The following is a 21,733-nucleotide window of genomic DNA, read 5'->3' on the forward strand; positions in this document are numbered from 1 at the left end:
GGAGGATATAAAACTATAAAATCTTACTCTCTAAGAAATTTGTTCCACTTGAGAGAAAAGGCAAAAATATGTAGGCAATTGAATAACTGTGCAAGACTGTGAAGGCTGCACAGAGTGCTGCTTGTGGACGAGCATTAGAAATTTGCTCCTCCTTTGCAGGTCTGCAGACAGCTTCGGGTGAGGAAGTACTTTTTTGAGGATTGGGTTTAAGAAGGTGAGAAGCCATTCCTGGTGAGGGGAGTGACCTGGGCAGAGTCTGGTAGGAGGAAGGGCCCTGAGTGGTGAAGATCCCAGTGTGACTAGAGCACAGGTTTGTGTTGGGGAGGCGTTGGTGGTTAACCTGGAAGGGGAGGTTGGTCTAGGCTCCAGAAGGCTGGCCTTCAGTGAAAGGCTGGGGCTATACTAAGCTTGGGGATATGTGGCCATGTGGTACTTTTTAGTTCCAGGCAACTTCAGCTCTTTAAAAGTTTGTTGTCCTTATCTCTAACTCCATTCACCTTCTTAACCAAAGTCATGAATTTCTGAATCTAAGGTAATGATCCTGCACTCTTCTTTTTTGGAGAGCACTGATCACACCCCTGAGTTCCAGGTCAGTGGAAGACAGACCAAGATGCATCCTGGGACAGTTTCGTTTGGCTTTTTCACAGGGAAGAATGCTTTCTTGTCTCTGCCTGTTCCGTGTGCGTATGCCCCACACACACCGTCAAGCTGTCACTTTCCCTGTTGTGCAATGCATTTGCCAGTGCCTTCAATAAAAACATTTTAAAAAAAAATCAAGACTCTGATTTCCTTGTTTATTAATCTAAAACACCAGACACATGATCTAGAATAAGCTTTCAGTTCATAATGACCCTGTCATTGCTGAAGCCAGATTCGTAGCTCTTTCACAAGCCTGGGCAAACAGTCTCACTAAGAATGTTTTCATCAAAGGTGTCTCTTCTTAATAACCCTTTGATCCAGGGTAATTCCTTTATCGTCTTAGATGGTAATTTGCCCCAAGGAAGTCCAAGAGGCTTCCCATGAAGACTTGTTTTGTTTAGAGTTCGACACAAATACTGGAAGAAGAAAGCCTTCTAGTACTATTATTTATATAGTTTTAAGTAGAAAGCTAGAGCTTGTTTAAAAATAAGTTTTTCTGTTCAGTCATTTACCTGCAGTTATAGTATGAAGCTTAAGTACCCGTTCTTGTGTTCTCAGGGGAATTCGCTCATACAGCCACAAGAAAATGTGGAAGGTTTTGTTTGTGGAAATTTGACTCTCATCTCTTATGCGTTATTGCTTCAGGAATGCACTTTACCAAAGTGGATTAGGGACAGTTTGTAATGCGGAAATATAGGTAGTCACAAAAGGAGACCAGGCTCTCCTCTCTAAAATCCCCACCTTGTTACCAGTCTACACCAGATGCTGAGAATCACTAAGCCTGTTTATTCTCTGATTTGAAGCTACAGCTGTTGGAGACCCTTACCAAAACAGGTTGTTTGAGAATTGATCCACTTTGGGGCGCCTGGGTGGCGCAGTCGGTTAAGTGTCCGACTTCAGCCAGGTCACGATCTCACGGTCCGTGGGTTCGAGCCCCGCGTCAGGCTCTGGGCTGATGGCTCAGAGCCTGGAGCCTGTTTCGGATTCTGTGTCTCCCTCTCTCTCTGCCCCTCCCCCGTTCATGCTCTGTGTCGCTCTGTCCCAAAAATAAATTAAGAAAAAAAAAAAAAAGAAAAAAAAACGTTGAGAATTGATCCACTTTATTTCCACGAATAGAGCATTAACCTGGCGCATTAACACCCAAAATGTGTCACCTGTGTGAGTGAGTGGGTGCTCTTTTTTGGGGAAAGAGAAAATTTCTGTGTCTATTGATTACAGAAAATGTTCCCCACTGGTTTGATTCTGAGATTCAATCATTGCCTATAAAAGTAGAAGAATTGTTTTGCTAGCTAGCCTAGTTCCCTAAATATCTCTTGAAAATACCCCTTTTTCGGATTAACCTTTCAATGACAATAGTTTTTGCTTTTCTGCACAGATGGTTTAAAGAATTCTGAATGCCGTAGTTTACATCCCGCCACCACCTTATCCGGAGTTCCACATTCAAGGCTAAAGGTTAAAAATAGTTCTTAAAGGACACAAAATTAAAGCAAGAGGGAATTATCTCATCATTGTTATAGAGAAGTCGCATAGTTCTACAGTGAGTATACAGTTGATGTGGAGAATAGAGTGAACCATGAAAAGCTTCATTCCTTACAGATCAAGTGCAACAGGCTCCTGTCTTCTCATTCGATACAAATACAAAACGGAGAAAAAGTAGACTTGAAGGCCAGACAGAGCACAGAGGCTCTTTAGACCTCTTTCATCAGTTACTACATCACATTAAGGAACTAATTGGTAAGCTTTTGGGCAGCCGCTCAAATAGAAACCTTTAGAACTATGGGGTGGCTCAGTTGGTTAGGCGTCCAGCTTCTGTTCAGGTCATGATCTTGCGGTCTGTGAGTTCGAGCCCCGTGTCGGACTCTGTGCCGACCGCTCAGAGCCAGGAGCCTGCTTTGGGTGCTGTGTCTCCCTCTCTCTCTGCCCCTCCCCCACTTGTGCTCTGTCTCGCTTTGTCTCTCAAAAATAAATGTTAACTTTTTTTTTTTTTTTAAAGAAACCTGTAGAGCTGAATCGGCACTCTGTTTCTCAAGGGTAAATGGTGAAGGTTTATAAATGCTTCACAGGTAGAGGACCTGCTGGCATCCACTGTTTTTAATCTTGTGATCAAAGATGAATTTGAGGATTGTTTTTGTAATCCATACAACTAAGGATGCTACTACTAAATGAGGAAGATGAGCAGTCACGCCCATTGATGATGTTTTCAGAGCCTCAGGGAATCCTGGAATATGTGTCCCTTGGACTTTGCTTTGCTTTGCTATTGACTGACTGATTGCAGTGGCAGTTGCTAAAATCAAATGTATTTCAGTTAATAAAGAACTTGACTGTGATGTTAACCAGACCCATTCTAGAGAGGCCAGGAAAAAAAAAAAATCTCTGTGGCATGTGCTAGGAATTATAAAGGGAGACGAAGTAGAATCATTGTAATTTAGATTATTCTATTAAAATTCAAATTTAACTGTATTATCTTACTCAGCTAAAGATTATATAAAAAACCTGGCAAAAATATGATTTTCTATGTTTGTTTAGCCAGAATATGCATGGAATTTTAAAACATAAGTCTGGATATTTCTCAACACCCCCTGCCCCACCAATACATATATATATATAAAAGGAAAAAATGAACTGTAACCTTTCTGAAACATTCTTTGTCTTATTCAGTTTGGACATGGTCTTGGTGAGAGTTCTCAGGTGAATCCCATGGAATTAATAGTAGAGGAATATATTTCTTAATAGGAAAAACAGTTGCTAACTTATTTTTTTTTTATGTTTATTTATTTACTCTTGGGAGAGACAGAGCACAAGTGGGAGAGGGAATGGGAAGGAGACACAGAATCTGAAGCAGGCTCTAGGCTCTGAGCTGTCAGCACAGAGCCGATGCAGGGCTCGAACCCACAAACTGCGAGTACATGACCTGGGCTGAAGTTGGACGCCTAACTGACTGAACCACCCAGGTGCCCCAACAGTTGCTAACTTCTTTCCAAAAATGAACAGCGTATACCAGAAAGTTGTGGTACAAATGGAAGACAAACAATTCAACTTTTAAAAAATGGGCAAAGGAACTGAACATGTTTTCAAAAGAAGAAATAGCTAATGTCCAATCAGCATGTAAAAACATGTTCAACGTTTTTAGGCAATAGAAAAGTACAAATTTAAACCACAGTGAGATACCACTAAAATGGCTAAAATGGCAAAGACCAACCACCCTAAATGTTCATGAGACTGTGGAACACTCCAACTTTTCCTATTATTGGTGGGATTGCAAAATGGTACAGCCGCTTTGAAAAATGGTCTGAGATCCTAATGAGCAAAAAAGGATCTTAGAATGCTTTATCTCTACTCACCCTCCTCCTGGCTTAGGTACAATTGGTTGATATTTTAATGTTTTATTTATTTTTGAGAGAGAGAGAAAGAGCAAGCAAGCAAGCAGGTGAGGGGCAGAGAGAGAGAGAGAGAGAGAGAGAGAAATCTGAAGCAGGCTCCAGGCTCCGAGCTGTCAGCACAGAGCCAATGAGGAGCTCGAACCCACAAACTGCGAGATCATGACCTGAGCTGAAGTCGGACACTTAACCAGGCGCCCCCAATTTGTTGATATTTTAGATGTATTTTTTATTTTTCTTTTGAAGCTCCATTAACTAGACATTATTACTTATTTCATCATTGTTTGTTTATATTTAGCTAAATGTGTATAATTTTTTTCCTCACCATTTTCTTCTGTTGCTCAGACATTCCTTGGAGGATCATTTTTCTCCCCTTCAGAGTAAATCCTTTAGAAGTTTATTTAGTGAAGGTATTTGATGGTGAGCTATCTCAGCACTCTTGAAACATCTTTCTTTTGCCCTCATTCTTGAAAACTACTTTCACTGGTAACATATTCTTAAGAGTTATAAAAAACTTCACTGTGCATTTAGCTCGGCTTTTTCCATTTGCAGAGAAGGCCTGCCACTGGGCACAGAAGGAATAATGACTGTGCCAGGGTCCCTGCTTCCGGTGACAAAGTGTGATTTCTTAGCCTGATACTGGAGATGCCCACTGTTCTGCTACATTTGTGTCCACTCCAGGGTCACATCGTCTGTCCTGCTACTCACTAGGAGTCTGTTGTGTTACAGAAGGTGGTTTTCTCGTTGCTTCCCAACACCCATATACATGGGCTTGTCATTCTTCCCAGACAAAAAGTCCTCTCCTAATGTCTCTACTTGGTTTGAGCTCCACTCTTCTGTTAAGGCCTAAATTGAATGCCATCTCTGCTTTGGAGCCTTCCCTGACCACCCCAGCCCTCAGGTATCTTTTCCTACCCTTTGCTTCCCTAATACCCGGACATAGCACTTAGCCTTGGTGCCTTTCATCTCTGTGTCACTCGTTTCTCCAACTAGAATGTAAATCCATCTAGATCAGTGGTCTCCAAACTTTTTTTGATCACGTGGATGTCAGAGCTCCACATGCCCTCCAAATATATGTATGTTTTCTTTTTCTTTTTTTAATTTATTGTCAAGTTAGCTAACATACAGTGTAGTCTTGGCTTCAGGAGTAGATTCCCGTGATTCATCACTGACATTATGTTTCTTCATAAAGTTTACGTATATGTAATACTGTGTATGTTATAAACACTATAAAGGATTACAGAATTGAAAAGAAGAGTATGAGAAGCACACAAATGGGAGTTCCAGTAGTTTCTTCCTGTACCTCAGAATAGCAACTCAAGAACCTTTGTGAAGTACTCTTACCCCTACCGCTTGGTGTTCTTGGCCCTAGTAAATAGTAGACAATTTGCTAAGTATTTGATGATGATGAGGCACCTACTAGGAGTTAGAGTAACCAAGTCAGAAGGTGAATATTAGGAGTTCCTTGAACCTTATGTTCTTTTAACTCTGGACATTGGTACATATGGCTGCTTCTTTTTGCAACATTTGTCCCCATTTTTCCTGATTCACCTCTTCTTCACTTGTTCTGAAGTTATAGCTTTATTGTGCTTCTTAAGAAAGGCCATCTCTGATTCTCCCACATCTGGGTAAGATTCCTGCCCACGCACACTCCCATGGAGATTTGTACTATGCATAGTAACAGTTGTTTACAATCTTCCTCCAATGTTAGACTTTCAATTGAAGATACTACTATACCTTGTTCACCATTGTACCCGTACCTCCCATCACAGCGTCCAGCACTTAATAAAGGTTCAAGACCTGTTGGATGCATAAGCATATGATAGAAAAAGAAGAAGTTGAGTGTTCCTAGAGCTTAGGACTAACGTCATTGCAAAAGATAGCCTGCTATTTAACGTCCACAATAGAGCAGAATGCCACCTTGTCCCCAAAGTGATTTGTGAATGAAAGACAGCTGAGGGTCGAAAAGCCCTGTTCACTCATTTTTTGGTGGGAACCCTAGCAGTTTGTTGAACTATTGTGTGTTTAAACTGTAAATAAACATTTACTAGATGATAAATGGCTGAATTAAAACAAATATCTAGACTTTCGTTGGTGTGGCAGGTGAGCTGATACTAAATACTCCAGAAGATAGAGACATTTGTCACACCTTAGCCTGATATTTGAAGTATTCTTTTTTTTTTTTTAATTTTTTTTTCAATGTTTATTTATTTTTGGGACAGAGAGAGACAGAGCATGAACGGGGGAGGGGCAGAGAGAGAGGGAGACACAGAATCGGAAACAGGCTCCAGGCTCTGAGCCATCAGCCCAGAGCCTGACGCGGGGCTCGAACTCACGGACCACGAGATCATGACCTGGCTGAAGTCGGACGCTTAACCGACTGCGCCACCCAGGCGCCCCGAAGTATTCTTTTTTTTAAATATATTTGAAAAAAATTTTTTTTAATGCTTGTTTATTTTTGAGAGAGGGAGACAGGGAGGGGGGAGGGGCAGAGAGAGAGGCAGACACAGAATCCAAAGCAGGCTCCAGGTTCTGAGCGGTCAGGACAGAGCCCAACGCGGGGCTTGAACTCTCTGACCACAAGATCATGATCTGAGCTGAAGTTGTATGCTTAATCAACTGAGCCACCCAGGCACCCCGGAAGTGTTCTTACATACCTCTCTGACTTTCCTAGAAAACTATGAACTCTTATTCACAATGTAGACTGGGTTATTAATCGTAGTCAATAAAGAACTCTTTGAGTGGGTTTTTTATTTTGTTTCCCTCTAATTTAAGGCATAATATAATCATCAAAAAGCAAACAAATAAAAAAGCCAACCTAGTAGCCAAGATACACACTTGTAAATTGCTAGCCTCTGACAGGAAGTGACCATATGATAGAAATGACATTTGATTAAAGCAGCTGTCTCCTTGCCTTTTTTTTTTTTTTTTTAATGATCATAAAAAGCTGGCTGAGGTTCAAAGCCCTGGTGTTAGTGTTGCAGGAAATTGGGTTATGTGATAAAGGTATTTTACCTTTAGTCCTGGGTTTGGAATTAGTCTGTGTATAATGAGCAATGGCACAGTGGTTTTAAAAATCATGTTGAGTCAGCAGCATGAGGGAGGTAGCATTGCTCTCATTCCAGCCATGTAGTTAGAGAAGGAAATGATTAGGCCTCATATTCCTCCTGGCTAATATCCTGTAAGGTTTTTCTAAAATCATAAAACCAGAACTTGAGGGCTTAGAAGAGACCTCAGAAATCTACTCGTGCAAAAGAGGGGAAAAAATTGAAAGGGAAACGGAATAAACCAAGCTATGGGGCAGGATTCTTTTTAGTTCTCAGCAGGAAACACATGTTTATCTGGAAAAGATTTTGGGTGGACAGGTTGTTTGTATAAGAATTTTTGTGTGCGTGAGGAAGGAAGACCAACCTGAGCTTAGAGGCAGGGGTGGGGGTGGAGAAACCTGTCCCTATGCTTCAAGTGAATGAGAAAAAATGTAGAGATTTCAACCAGGGAAACCCTACTTTCACAGGGATTATCTGCTAATGCTGTTAGCTTATTTTTAAGTTTGTTGTGATGTATATTCGTTTTTATAAGATAGAATGACCAAATGGTAATGTTAGTATTAATTGCTATAAAAACGAATAGCAACTCTTTTTTTAATGTTTATTTTTGAAAGAGCACAAGTGGAGAAGGGGCATGGGGTAGGGGGAGGCAGAGGATCTGAAGCGGGTTCTATACTCACAGTAGCCAGCTTGACACGGGGCTTGAACTCAAGAACCATGAGATACGACCTGAGTCAAAGTTGTCTGCTTAACCAACTGAGCCACCCACGTGCCCCACACATAGTAACTTTTAAAAATTATGGACAGCGTATGTCCATGCTAAAACCTGCACATTGGTGTGTATAGCAGCTTTATTCATCGTTGCCAAAACTTGGAAGCAACCAAGATGCCCTCCAGTAGGTGAACGGATAAATAAACTGTGGTCTATCCAGACAATGGGATGTTATTCAGCACTAAAAAGAAATGAGCTATCACATCATGAAAAGACATGGAAGAATATTATGTGAAAGAAACCAATCTGAGAAAGCTATATACTGTAGATTCCAACTGTGTGACCTTCTGGAAAAGGAAAACTCTGGAGACAATAGAAAGATCAGTGGTTGCCAGAGGTGGCGGCAGGAGGGGAGAGGGAGATGAATAGGCAGAGCACAGAAGATTCTTAGGACACTGAAAATACCGTGTACGATGTTCTAATAATGGATATATGTTGTTATACATTTGTCTAAACTCATAGAATGTGCAACACCAAGAGTGAACCCTGAGGTAAACTATGGGCTTTGGGTGATTGTGATGTGTCATTGTAGGTTTGTCCTTGGTAAACAATGTACTGTTCTGGTGAGTGACGTGGATAATGGGAAAGGCTGTGCTTGTGTGGCATCAGGGAGTATATGGGAAACTTCCATCCCTTCCTCTCAATTTTATTGTAAATCTGAAACTACTCTGAATAACTAAAGTCTTTTAAGAAATAAGATCGGAAAAGATGTTTTGGGTGAAAAGTAGCTGGCAAAACAGCATGCAGGGTACAACGCCATTTACTGTATGTCTGAATGGTGTATATATTTGTCATGTTTCCCAAAATATTTACAGGAATTATTTGTACAGTAAGACTTAAGATGATTTTTTATTTTTTTATTGTCTTTGCATTTCCTTTTTTAAGATGATTTTTTATTTTTTTATTGTCTTTGCGTTTCCTTTTTTAAGATGATTTTTTTAAAAGAAACTTTTGTCTTTAGAGTTTTCTGTATCGTTTGTATTTTCTATAGTGTTCATATATTATCTTTATAAACAACAACAGCAAAAGAGCAAAAAGACATTTTATGTATTGTTCTCTGCACATTATGGTTTCATTGTCTTCTTGCGTTAAACTCAAAAGACTCTCAGGGAGACAGGAGAGATCATGAGTGAGATATTTGCTCCCCAGGTAAATTTAGTAATGCAGGATAAAAGAAAAATTGCCAGATAATTGGAAAATGCTAACATTTTTAAGCACATACAACCAAGGTACTTACTCTAACTTAAGCTTAGAGTTGAAGGTAATGCCATTTTGAGGTATTTTCCAGATAGTCAGGAGGACAGTGAGAGGCATAATGTGGGACGTGCTTTTACATAATCCAATATGAACTTGACGAAACAAACACGTTTCCTCATCATCCTGAAACCCAGGGTGATCATCCACTCAGCAATGTTTAACTTTCATTAAAAACAAAACAAAACAAAACAAAACAAAACAAAACAAAACAAAATAAAACAAAACAAAACAAAAACAAAAAACCCCTGAAGAATGAAGAACTGGCAGCTAGATGTCTATTTATGGATGAAATCCGTGTGGGTGGGAGGGGGAAATGAAATATTTGTAGAATCACAGCAACAGGGTAGAAATTCATACCATTTTGCAGAAAGGAATTGTAGGATCCTTGCTTTTGGTAATAGGGAGCAAGAGGGAATTTCTGTCATTAAATTATGTGTGCAGAAAGGAGTAGGCACAATAATAGTTGAAATTACTGTAAGAATTTTCTATCTATACTTCACCTCATTCCACACAGAGTTTGAAGCAGGGTTAGAAGGTATATATGGCAGCAAAATACAAACAAGAAAGCAGGACAAGAGTAGTATAAATTCATTCTGTGGCAGATGCTATGGATGTCTTGTCCATATTTCCTCTCGGGTCAGAAAGGAAGGCTGGAAATACTAGAGAATTAATGCCCCCTGTCCCTGAAGCAGCCATCAATCACTGATAGGTGGGAACTGGAGGCTAACTATTCCAGTTTTTCTGCCCCCTTGAGATTGTTCTATTGATTCCTTGAGATTGCTGAAGGAGCCTAGTCATGTAGCAAGAGAGGGAATGGGTTCCTGAGAGCCAATGGATGTTGGGTCAGGGATTCTGGCACTGGTGTCTATTGAACAGACTTTGTAGAGGAGTGTAAGATCTGCTGGCTTCTTGACAAAGGGAATCCTAGTCCTCCAAGGTTGGCAACAGGGAGACCTGCCACCTGGGAGATTTGGCTAGATCTTGGATCCCCAGATCTTATATCCCAGGGTTCAGCTTTCTCTGGGAATTCTCACTTTTCATGAGGACCCTCTGTCTACCATGGTAGCCTCAGAGGGTGGCTTGTCCACTTTAATGCACTTTCTGAAGCAGAGCTCAGGCCTTTCTGGACCATGTAAACCAGGCTTACTGGCAGAAACTGAAGTGTACATAGAATAATATGCATTAGATAGTCTCCCTCACAAGGGATGTTGAACACATTTTGTGTGTGCTGTCACAACTGGGCTTACTCCTAACCTACTTCACTCTGCCTCTGCAGAGCCTTGTGGACACCCCATTCTTGGGGCCTCAAGTCCAGACCCCAAAGAGTGAGGACAAGGGGGAAAGATTCTGTCTCCCACCTAACTATGGCCCCCCTGGAAGCCATTTTGCTGCCTGAAGATTCGACTTTTCTCTCAGATGTTGGACTACCCTTTGGGGAAAACCCACCCCCTCTACCTTATTATGGTTCAACTAGGACAACTACTGTAACTTCCATGCAGGAGATTTACATAGGATGTAGCAGGGGAGCCGGCTCCCTACAGAGTGTGACCTGATCTGACCTATATTTCATATGTGTAACTGGATGCATAACTGGGGAGCAACCTTATGCAGAGAGTCTAGTTGGGAAAGTATTACATAGTCCAGATGAGAGGAAGAAGGTGGCATGAACTATACCCGGTGAGCATGAGAGGCAGAGATCTAGTCAGATCATAATAGGTTTAGTAGAACTTGACAGTTGATTGGTTGTGGGTGGAGAAGAAGGATCCGAAGACTTTTTTAGTTTTTTTCTGGATGACTCCAAGGATAGTGATACTATTATCTAAGGGAAAGAGTGGGTTGAAGAGGCAGGGAAGAGGGCTCAGCCTACAAATATCAATTTGAGGTAATTTGGGATACCTTGGAGAGATGCCGAGAAGCTACTTAGAAATGTTTAGTATCTTTCTCTGTGTAGTTAGAAGCCAGAACTAGAGCTGTTGATTTGGGAGTCCTCAGTACAGAGGCAATTGTTAGCAATCAAGAGAACATGTGAGGTCTCTGAGGAGATGAATTAGCATCCAGGAAGACCAGAAGTATGGCATACAAAGGGCCTGGGGACACACAAATTTCAAGGCTGGGTAGGAGAGAAGAGCTGGTGAAGGGGACAAGAAGAAGAAATTGTAGAGTGAGAGGAACCAGATGCTGTTGGAGCCGAGGTCCTTTTCTCCAAGTACCGAGAAGGGGAGAGTTTCTACTTTGGCAGTTCTCATGGATGAGAGAAGTGGAGACAGTGAGAGGATGGTGAGAGGCACTGCTCCCTTCTTGTAACAGTGGAGTGAGGAGCCTTTCTCATGGTTCTTGATGGAGCTTTGGTCATACCTAGGAGCTCTGTTCTAATCACCTGCTGCCAGAGAGGCTGGAGTGATGGGTGAGGATGGGCTCGGCTTTCCCAGTGCTATGGCCATGAGGGCACTCAGGAGAGTCAGTCTAGTAACTAATGATTTGTCTCTCCTCCTTTTGCCAAAGATAGCCATCCCCATGATGCCCGATGGAAGGTGTTTACGCAGGCTGAGCTTCCTTGGAGGGAGCCAAACCCCTGAGAAACACCTGTGTGTAGTGCCCATGGAGTCGGGTCTCCTAACGCGCTGAGTCTAATCACTCTATCTGAATTTGGAAATAACTATGAGTCATGTGGTGCATGCTTTTCAAAAACAGCAGATTCTGTACTGCTTAGTGTTGGGGGGGGGGTGGCTTTTGCATGCCATTTTGAAATATGAATGCTCTTTTTTTAGTCTTTGTTGCTGGTGCTGGCATAAAGTCCTGCAACCTTCTCCCGATCCGTGGGTATCAAATTCTTCTTTTCCAAGCAGCTGCTAATCTCAGTTAATTTATAAAGTCATCCTTAATTAATCAGAGGACTAGATACACAACTCCTCAGATTCTCTCTTCACTCAACACCCACTAAATGCTCTCACCCACAGTTATGTGTACTTACGGTAGAGACTCATTTAAGTTGTGTGTTTGCCTAACACATGTCCTAATCTCTCTCTGTTTATATCATTATTGTCTCAGACAGGAATCACCTGATGTTAAATTCTTAGGCATCATTCTTTACGCACACAGTTTTGTGAGCAGACGGTTGCTTATTCAGTGTGTTTGATGATATTAAGCAAGATTCTCTCACGACCTTATCTTGTTGCCTTTCAGGAATATATTTTGGAGAGATAAACAATATAATACTTTCTGGGGCTTTCTTGACTAGCAACTTGCTTAACTCTAAGGTCTTCCTGTTTGTTTTTCTCGCAGTTATTCCCTCCCTCATGCACAAATGATAAAACAAATATCTCAGGAAAAGGAAAAAAAAACGTTGGATAGCATTACTCAATAGTTCAACTATAGTAAACAGCGTCTGGTGACCCCACTTGTATCAGTAGCTGCTTGACCTCACTTAACCTTCCTGTTAGTTTCTGTTTCCTCACCAGAAAATGCCTTACTTTCCAGGGATTCCAGGAGACCTGATGTTCATAAAGGACCCTGTGCGGTGTGGTATTACCCATAAAGCCCTGGGATAAAATCAAGAGCAGAGGATTTCTGGTGGTAGTCCCAGCACTAGCTAGCCAGATCAACCTTGGGCACAGAGTTCAAGGTAATGGTTTCCTAAGTAGTGATTCCTCTTCCAGGCAATTAGGTGATTGAATTAAATCCTTTCTGCTCCTTGATCGCAGGGGTAGTGGGAAGTAAGGGTTTTAACACTCTGCTCCCTGCCAGGTACTTTTCTAATTATGTTACACTTACTAACTCAGCCATCATCCAAGTGGCCCTTTGAGGAAGGTTCTCCAAGTGCTTCATGTTCTACAAATGAGGAAACTGAGGCACGGGAGACTCAACATTCTGCCCAAGGTCTCTCAGCTTATTAGGGCAGGAGCAGCCTGCCTCAACCACCACATGCTCCAGCCTGTTGTGTAGAAAAGCCACACAACTTCTTCAGCACGGCCCCTCAAAGACGAGCCACAGATCTTCGTTAAGATCTTAACCGCAGTGCCCTTGCTGTTAAGCAAATTCAACTTAACAAAGTTAAATCGTAGTTCTACACAGAATCAAAGTCACTCCCTTCATGCCTTTTATATTCTGAAAGTATTTATTTAATTCTGAAATTTAAAAGGTGCCATGCCATGGACTTTCGGTCTCTGATTTAATTTGCTTGCAGTCATTTGAAAATTAGGACATGTGATCTCTGCTGTAAGAAGTACTTTCAAATATAGATTTCTGCAGCTGGAATAGAAAGCTTTAGATTCAGGTAAAGCAAAAAGCTTTAGGTAGAGCCAAAGACTAAAGAGGATGAAGCGTTTACTATTTTTGAGAAGTTAAGGCAGCTTTACAGAGACTTCACAGAGTCAGCCCTCCCCCACAAGGCCTCAGGCTAGCAACACATTTCAGTCCAATGAGAGTTTTTGACATGAAAACTAACCCTGCAGTGCTTTGGTGGCTCCCAGTCGCTTGTGCCTTTTAGAGTTCCAAAGAAAGCGTGAGGTGACAATCCGATTTTGTGAAACAGAATTCTGTTTCAAAATAGTCAATCTTCATTATATTTGACCTAATTATTCTCTACCCCATGGATGGGATGGCTTGTCAAAACCAACAGATCAGGCAGGGCTCCAGCCTGCCCCGCTCTGAGCCTGGAATGTGAATTTCCCTGCCGGGCACTGAGCCAGCTTCCTATTTACTTAGAGGCAGTGAGCACATCGGGAGCAAAACAGAAGTAGTGATGCAAGTTTTGGCTGCAAAGGCTGTTAGGGTTTGCCTAACGTGTTCAAAAAAACGTGTGATCTGAAAGATGTCCCCAAGCCTGGGTTGGTTTGAGGCACCAAAGGATTAAATAATCTTTTGTTAGTCATTTTTACTCCATCCTAAGGCAATAGGAGGCAGTGCAAACAGTGAGGAAGTCCCCTGTGCACTCTGATTGTAAGGTGAGGGTAGAGACTGAACCCCGGGCAGAGTGAAGTTCGAGAGCTCTTTCTTCCTGTCCATGACATCCGTCAAGAGAATGTGACAGTGAAAGCCATTTGAAGCCATGGGGGGAAGGGGTACCTGTGTTTTTAACCAAACCTCTTTCAAAATCCCAGGTGTGTGTGAGTGTGTTTTTGTGCTTTTATTTTCCATTTATTTATTTTTTAAATGTCTGTTTATTTTTGAGAGTGAGCACACGAGTGAGGGAGGGGCAGAGAGCGAGGGAGACAGAGGATCTGAAGAAGGCTCTGTGCTCTCAGAGCCTGTGCGGGGCTGGAACTCACGAACCATGAGATCATCATCTGGCTGAAGTTGGAAACTTAACTGACCAAGCCGCCCAGTTGCCCGTTTTTGTGCTTTTTAAACAAAAAGAGGCACCTGTCCGAAAGAATACAGAAGAGGGAGGAGTGAAGTTTAGTTAAAATGACCACATAGGAGATGCTTCTGAGGCATCTGGGATACCAGATGAACTCTTTCCCAGTGTTGTGAGTTAAAGGCCAAGATTGAGGTACACTCCCAGATTGCTTTGGGAAGAGGAAGGGTAGGGACATTCAGAATGTAGGGGTGGCTATTTAGGCTCTGAGGTAGGTAGGATAAGTCCAAGTTAACTAACTAGTTGGAGGGAAAAAAGAGGAAAGGGCATTCTAGGAGGGGTAGAAAGCAGGAGAAAAGGCATTAAGTGCTGACCAACATGGTGGACGGCTGCAAGCAGTTTCTTCCTAAGTCCTACAGGCTAGAAGGAATCATTTGGAATATTCATAGGTCTTGTTACTACTGTGGCAGTAGCTGTTGAGGGGTGGGGGAACATGATTCAATTCAAGAAATATTAAAAATGCAAGTGAACTGACCTTTTAACCACTCTTCATGGTATTAAGGGCTTAAAAAAGTAAGTTCTTGATAATTAGACCCCCAGAGAGAGTTTAACTTACATCTAGATGTGATAAGTATGTAGTAATTCAATACACATTTTGCATTGGCCAATATTGAACTAGGTCTCAGGCTGGTGATAACATATGCTACATATAGTGTGATCGTTAGACCAAATTTTATCATCTGCCCAACAAAGGAACATTAAAATCTGGTCTTTTGTCATTACTAAATGGCTTCTGGAAATACTGCAGAAGAGAGCCGTATAGTAGAATGACTTCAGTTCATAGGTGATGCTTATGCAGAATTGTAAGACTCTCAGGAATATCGAATATGACACTATCCCTATGGGGCTGAGGACAGGGAGATAGTTATCTCCTTGAGACAGATGGGAAACCTGAGAATGAAAATAATTAGGCTGCTTGCCAAAGGTTGTACACATACATACCCCAAAACCAAAACTCAAGCAGGTACATTTTTAACTGTGCCAGAGCCTCTGAAAGCATTGGTGTCTTAACTAAATTCATTTTCACTATTTCTACTTCATTCTTTGAGATTTCTTATGTAAAATCTAATTTTTACCATTACGTAGAAAGTAGTAATGGATATCTATATAGTATATATTCTTCCTGGCATTTTTATAGGAAAAAAAATCCTAGAAGTTGAATTGCTGAATGAAAGGAAATGCACATTTAAAGTTTTGACAGGTATTGGGGAACCTGAGTGGCTCAGTCAGTTAAGCATCTGACTTTTGATTTTGGCTCAGGTCATGATCTTGCCATTTGTGAACTTGAGCCCCGCGTGGGCTCTGTGCTGACAGCACAGAGGCTGAGTGGGATTCTTTCTCTTTTGTTCCCTCTCACTCCAAAATAAAGAAATAAACTTAAAATAAAAATAACATAACATAACATAACATAACATAACATAACATAACATAACATAACATAACATAACATAACTTTGACAGGTATTATTAAATTGGTCTCCAAAAAAAATATTCTTGGAGTGCCTGGGTGGCTCAGTCTGTTAAGTGTCTGACTTTAGCTCAGGTCATGATCTCACAGCACGTGAGTTCAAGCCCCACATCAGGCTCTGTGCTGACAGCTCAGAGCCTGGAGCCCGCTTGGAGTTCTGTCTCCCTCTCTCTCTGCCTCTCCCCTACTCACACTCTGTCTTTCTGTCTCTCTCAAAAATAAATAGGGGTGCCTGGGTGGCTCAGTCAGTTAAGCATCTGACTTTGGCTCAGGTCACGATCTCACGGTTTGTGAGTTTGAGCCTTGCGTAGGGCTCTGTCCTGCTTCAGATTCTGTGTCTCATTCTCTCTCTCTGTCCCTCCCCCACTTGTGTTCTGTATCAAATAAATAAATGTAAAAAATAAACATTAAAAAATATTCTTTTTTTTTTCTCACTATTCTTGAAATAGCTACATGTGTCTGTCGAATACTACCAGGGGCCTAATTCTGTGCTGAACACTTTGAATGCATTACCTCCTTGAAAAACCCTATAAGGAAAGCACTACGTGGTTTATGGATAGGAACATTGAGGCTCAGCAGGGTAAACACAGCCAGAGGTGGCAGAGCCAGGACTGGACACAATTATACTCCTACCCGCAGAGGGGGAGGTGCCTATTTTCCCATTCCCTTGCAAGCATGGGCACATTAGCAATCCTTATAAATATTTGCCAATTTAAGGAAAATGTCATATACCTCCTGATTCTTACGTGTCCATCTTGGATAGATAGGATTAGACATCCAGTGTGTTTATTGTCTGTCTGCATTTATAACTTTTATGAATTGCCTATTCATCTCCTCTGCCCCATTTTTACTAGATTGTTCCTCCCTTATTAATAATTTCCACATATTATAAATAGTAACCCTTTGTCATGTGTTGCAAATCCTTTTTCCCCCAGTTTGTTTTGTTTAGCTTTCTGTTTTGTGTCTTTTGCCAAATAGAACTTTAAATTTCTTAAATTGCAGTTCTGTGAGTCTTTTATGGCTTTAGAGTATTGTTGTCCTTATCCCATCCCAGGACTATGTATTTTTTCCCTATGTTTTCCCATTTTTCCATATTTTTTTCTTTAACATTAGCCTGAGATGATTTTGGTGTTAAGAGTGAGGTAAAAATAATTTTCAAAAGGCTTACTAGTTGTCTAAATGCTCTTTATTAATAATCTGTCATTTCCCACTGATTTGAACTGTGTTCTCTTTAAGCAAAATTGATTTCTAGCTTTGGACTCTGCAGGTGGAAGCATGTTATGTCAATCACTGTAACTTTAGAATATGTTTTAACATAGAGGACAAGTCTGCCCTCGTTAGAATTTTTCAACAGTTTTGAAATATCTATGGTACCGACTAAACTCTAAAAAAGCTGTCGAGTTTAAAGACCTCCTTTGGGGATATTTATTGGGATTTTGTTGAATTTAGAGATTAGCGTAGAAAGCATGAACAGCTTTGTAGTATTAAGTCTTTGTATTTAAGACCTTCATTTTTACATATCTTTTCATAGTCTTCATTTGGGGGTTTATATGTTTCTTCATATAAACCTTGCACTTCTTTGGACAAATTATTACTAGATAGTTTGGGTCTTGTAGCTTAATGAATGGGGATATGTTTTTATTATATATTCTAAATGGTTCTTTTGGTATACCAAAATAACTTTGACTTTTAATGATTTATCATTGTCCATCTTACTGAACTCTTTTTTTAGTAGATTAGGCTAACTTCTCCTGAGTTTTCTAGTCATATATTAACTCCAAGTCATGGCATCTCTGCCTCCTTTTTTCCTGACAGCTTTCTTTCCTTCTTTCGTTCTTTTGTTCTTTCTTTCTTTTGTTCTTTCATTCTCTTTCTTTCTTCCTCTTTCTTTCTTTCTTTCTTTCTTTCTTTCTTTCTTTCTTTCTTTCTTTCTTTCTTTCTTTGTCTCTTACAGCTTTGGCAAGTACTTTCAGGATAATAGTAAGTAATGAGGTGAAATTGGTCTTATTTGTTCTTAACTTTCATGGGATTTATTATTTTTAAAAATTTACCATTCAGCTTTTGATTTGTGAGCATATTGTTTTAGTCATGTTAAGGAAACAATCTACTCTTTTCAAAAAGTTTTTTATTGGATTACAAGTTAAATTTTATCAAGTGCCTTTTAAAAATATTGAAATGATCATTGTTACTTTCTTTTACCTATTAATAGAATAAAACATAATAGATTTTCTAATAATATGCCCATTGTTGTGTTCCTGGGAAATTTTCCACTTGCTCACAGTGGGTATTTCTTATAAAAATGCTGAATAGTATAGAATTTCCTGTTATCTGAGTGTCATTGCTACCTGGAAAGGTGCACATAAAACGAATTCTTCAAAATGAGGAGTTTGTTAATATTTAAAAAGTGGGGAAGGGGTTTGAAAAACACAACGAAAATTATGAAAATCTTTATTGAATGCATTTTGTTGTTTTGTCATAGGCACTAGTTTTTAGAGCAAAATAATTTTTTCAGATAAAATTCAATGGCAGAATACTATATGTTTTATTTTTGGTTAGTATAATGAAGTTTTCAATAGGGTATTTTTAGCAAGTGTTTGAGACTTCACCAGTTTCTCAAGGGCCTCTCCTAATACATTAATATTCAAAATTTTCTCTCAGAATAACTGTCATGTCATTTTTCTATACCAAATTTCTTTTGTTCAACTGTTAACAGATCTAACTCTATCATAGCCCTATCTACCATTGCCTTCGGGTGTGAATCTCACCATACTCAAACATGACTTTCCATAGACTACATGAAAATTCCTCAACTTTTACAGGATTTTCAGTTTTACTTTGCAATTAATTTATATCGCACATTAAGATGTTCACCACATATAGCATCACACCCAAGAAACTGAGAAGACAACGTGAGGGGCTAGAGTAGATGCTGTTATTAAGTGGGAAGGAATATTTGTGTTGGAGACTAATTGTCAAAGAATGGGAAAGAAAAAAATCCCATACCGTGCAAATACTAATATTTTCTAGTATTGCTTTCCTGTTCACTTTGTAAGTATACAGCCTGCAGTAGTGAAAATCTCTGCATCAGTATTCATGAATGAGCTTGATACATAAGCAGAGGTGTACTTTTCCTGAAGTCCGTAATTGGAGGTTAGGTGGTCCAGAAAGTGGATGAGAGAAAAAATTTTCACTAACCTATAATGTAAATGTAGCATTTTCTCCCATTGTTCACTAAACCACAGACGCATGAGCAGTGTTAAGATGTTCTCACAATAGAAATCTTGGATATTTTCATTATGTTAGTTTTTATAGATACTTTAAAATGTAACTAGTACTTCACTACTACTAAAGTAACTACCGCCCATCACTTCTTCACATTTACAATGATAAGGTATGCCACTAAGTATTTAATTTATTTTAATATAAATTTAAATTTGTATTGTTCTTGGGGTGCCTGGGTGGCTCACTCGGTTAAGCGTCCGACTCTTGATTTTGGCTCAGATCATGACCTGATCTCATGATCTCATGGTCATGAGATGGAGCCCTCCAATGGGCTCCAGGCTGAGTGTGGAGCCTGCTTAAGATTCTCTCTCTCTCTCTCTCTCTCTCTCTCTCTCTCTCTCTCTCTCTCTCTCCCCCTCCCTCGTCCCTCCCCCTGCCCCTCCCCCACTCACACACTCCCAAAATAAAACAATATATATATATTATTCTATCTCACTTAAAATATATTTTGATACTTGATTTCCTTTGTAATTATGTGTGTGTACTTTTTTTTAAAGATTATAAAGCTTGACTCAGAGAAGGGATCCATAGGCTTGCTTCACTGGACTAAGGAGTCTGCAACATAAAAAATGATTACTAACCCCTGATTTTTTTTTTTCCTGTTATATCTTTAGATGTATCTGTTTTATCTTTTGGTCCTAGGATTGTATCACATAGTTCCCTATAAAAATACAGGGTGCTTTCTTTTCTCCTCTATTCTGGAACAGGTTTCAACACTAGCATCATCTTGTTTTTAAAGGCTAAAAATAATTCACGCATGAAACTATCTGGGCCTGGATGATTTCGAGAGGCAGTCCTTAGAAAATCTTATCATTTTTTTTTTTAAATTCATCTATTTGGTTTATGTAGCTCAATTAATTTTAGTCATTTATGTTTTCATGGAAATCTATTTCTTCTGGGTTTTAAAATTTATTAGATTATTCTTGTATCTTTCTTACATTTTCTTTGCATTGAAGTGATTAATTGAAAAGCATTATTTTATTTTAGTTCATTTATTTCTTTTTGAGAGAGAGTGAGTGCAAGTGGGGGAGGGGCAGAGGGAGAAGGAGAGAGATAATCTCAAACAAGCTCCACACCCAGCCCAGAGCCCACTGGGTGGGGGGCTTGACCTCACAACCATGAGATCACGACCCGAGCTGAAATCAAGAGTTGGACGTTTAACCAACTGAGCCACCCAGGAGCCCCAGAAAGCATTATTGAGGAAGTCTCTCTATACCTTGGGAAAGTTAATTTACTGTCTTTAAATGGTGAGCAGTTTTGATTCTTGAGGAGCCACCATTTTTAAAATGTGAGGTTGGAAGAGGAACTCGGCACCAAGCCCAAGTGAATTTCTACCCATTCCAGGTTAACAGAGATGGTGTTGAGACTGATGCTTTTGGGCAGCACTCTCACTGGGCTATGGCCATTGCCTCCTTCTGTTGGTGAGGATGCCAGAATGAAAGGCAAATAATGAGAAATCTGTTTTACCTGCTCATAGTTATAGCCAATCTATGGACCTGAGGTCCCATCCAGCTGGACAGGAGCTAGAAGGCCAGGCTAATGTCCCATACCGGAACATTAGAACCCTGGGGAACTCATGGTGTGTGCTGGGGAGACTGGTCCCAGGTAGCCAGTTCTAATCAGGCAGTGGGTATCTCAGAGTTCACTTAGGTCCAACCTTACAAATTCGGAGTCCTAAGGTCACTAGGAAGAGGAAGCATGGGGATGCTCTGGGGTGTTGTGCATCGTGAAGAAAGAAGAAACAATTTTGGAGAGTGTTTGGAGCTATTACGCTTTCCCATATGTTAGGTACAGCTAGATTTGTTGCACATTATTCTTTTCTCCTTTCTTTTAATGTACAGCAACTCTCCAGAGAGACCGAATCTTCAAACATTTTACCAGGAAGCGCCAAAGGGCTATGCGAAGGCGTGTCCACCAAATCAATGGACACAAGTTTATGGCCACATACCTGAGGCAGCCCACCTACTGCTCTCACTGCAGGGAGTTCATCTGGTAAGTGGTTCCCTGGCTTCTCTCTTCCTAGGAGCTTCTTTCTATAATCCAGGCCTCCTCTGCTTGTGTGCGGTTTTAGAGGGAAACATGACTATTAAGAATTGTTTGAGGATCTGATTTTTGTCTTTCGTTCTAATATGTTGACCCGGCGATTTAAATTGCCAATGAAAAACATCTGAACCATTTGCAGATCCAAGTTTTAGGTGTTATTTCTTTTTCCGGTCCTTTGGGGAAAGGTGCTAATGAACAGGAACTGGTTAAAAAGCAGTAATTAGGGAAGCTAATCAATCAGTACATAGATAATCAATAAATTGGGTAATCAGCCCCTGAGTAAGAGAGAAAATAAAAAAGTATGAGTCACATGATGAGTTATAGAAATTAACTGTTGCAGATCAAGTAAGCACACAGTAATCTTCAGCCTTATGGTATGTGGCCAAAGGTAATAACTTTCAGTGATTGTATACTATAATCCTTGGCATTTAGGAATTGAGATAATTAACAGTTGAGAACTTCTAGATGAATTGGGGCAGCATCTTATTATAC

At 40.3% G+C, this 21,733-nt stretch overlaps 1 protein-coding gene across 4 annotated transcripts in view; it reads left to right on the forward strand.

Annotated features, from left to right (window-relative positions):
• The window catches only part of PRKCH (protein kinase C eta), a 233,057-nt gene that overhangs the window by 101,022 nt on the left and 110,302 nt on the right, over positions 1-21,733 (forward strand). For all 4 annotated transcript variants that reach the window (XM_045060022.1, XM_045060023.1, XM_003987712.6 and 1 more), the window contains exon 3: positions 21,040-21,190. In XM_045060022.1, coding sequence (XP_044915957.1) covers positions 21,040-21,190 — 151 coding nt within the window. The remainder of the gene's footprint in view (positions 1-21,039; positions 21,191-21,733) is intronic.

The sequence above is a fragment of the Felis catus genome, chromosome B3, assembly GCF_018350175.1.
Source record: "Felis catus isolate Fca126 chromosome B3, F.catus_Fca126_mat1.0, whole genome shotgun sequence".
Lineage (NCBI taxonomy): Eukaryota > Metazoa > Chordata > Mammalia > Carnivora > Felidae > Felis > Felis catus.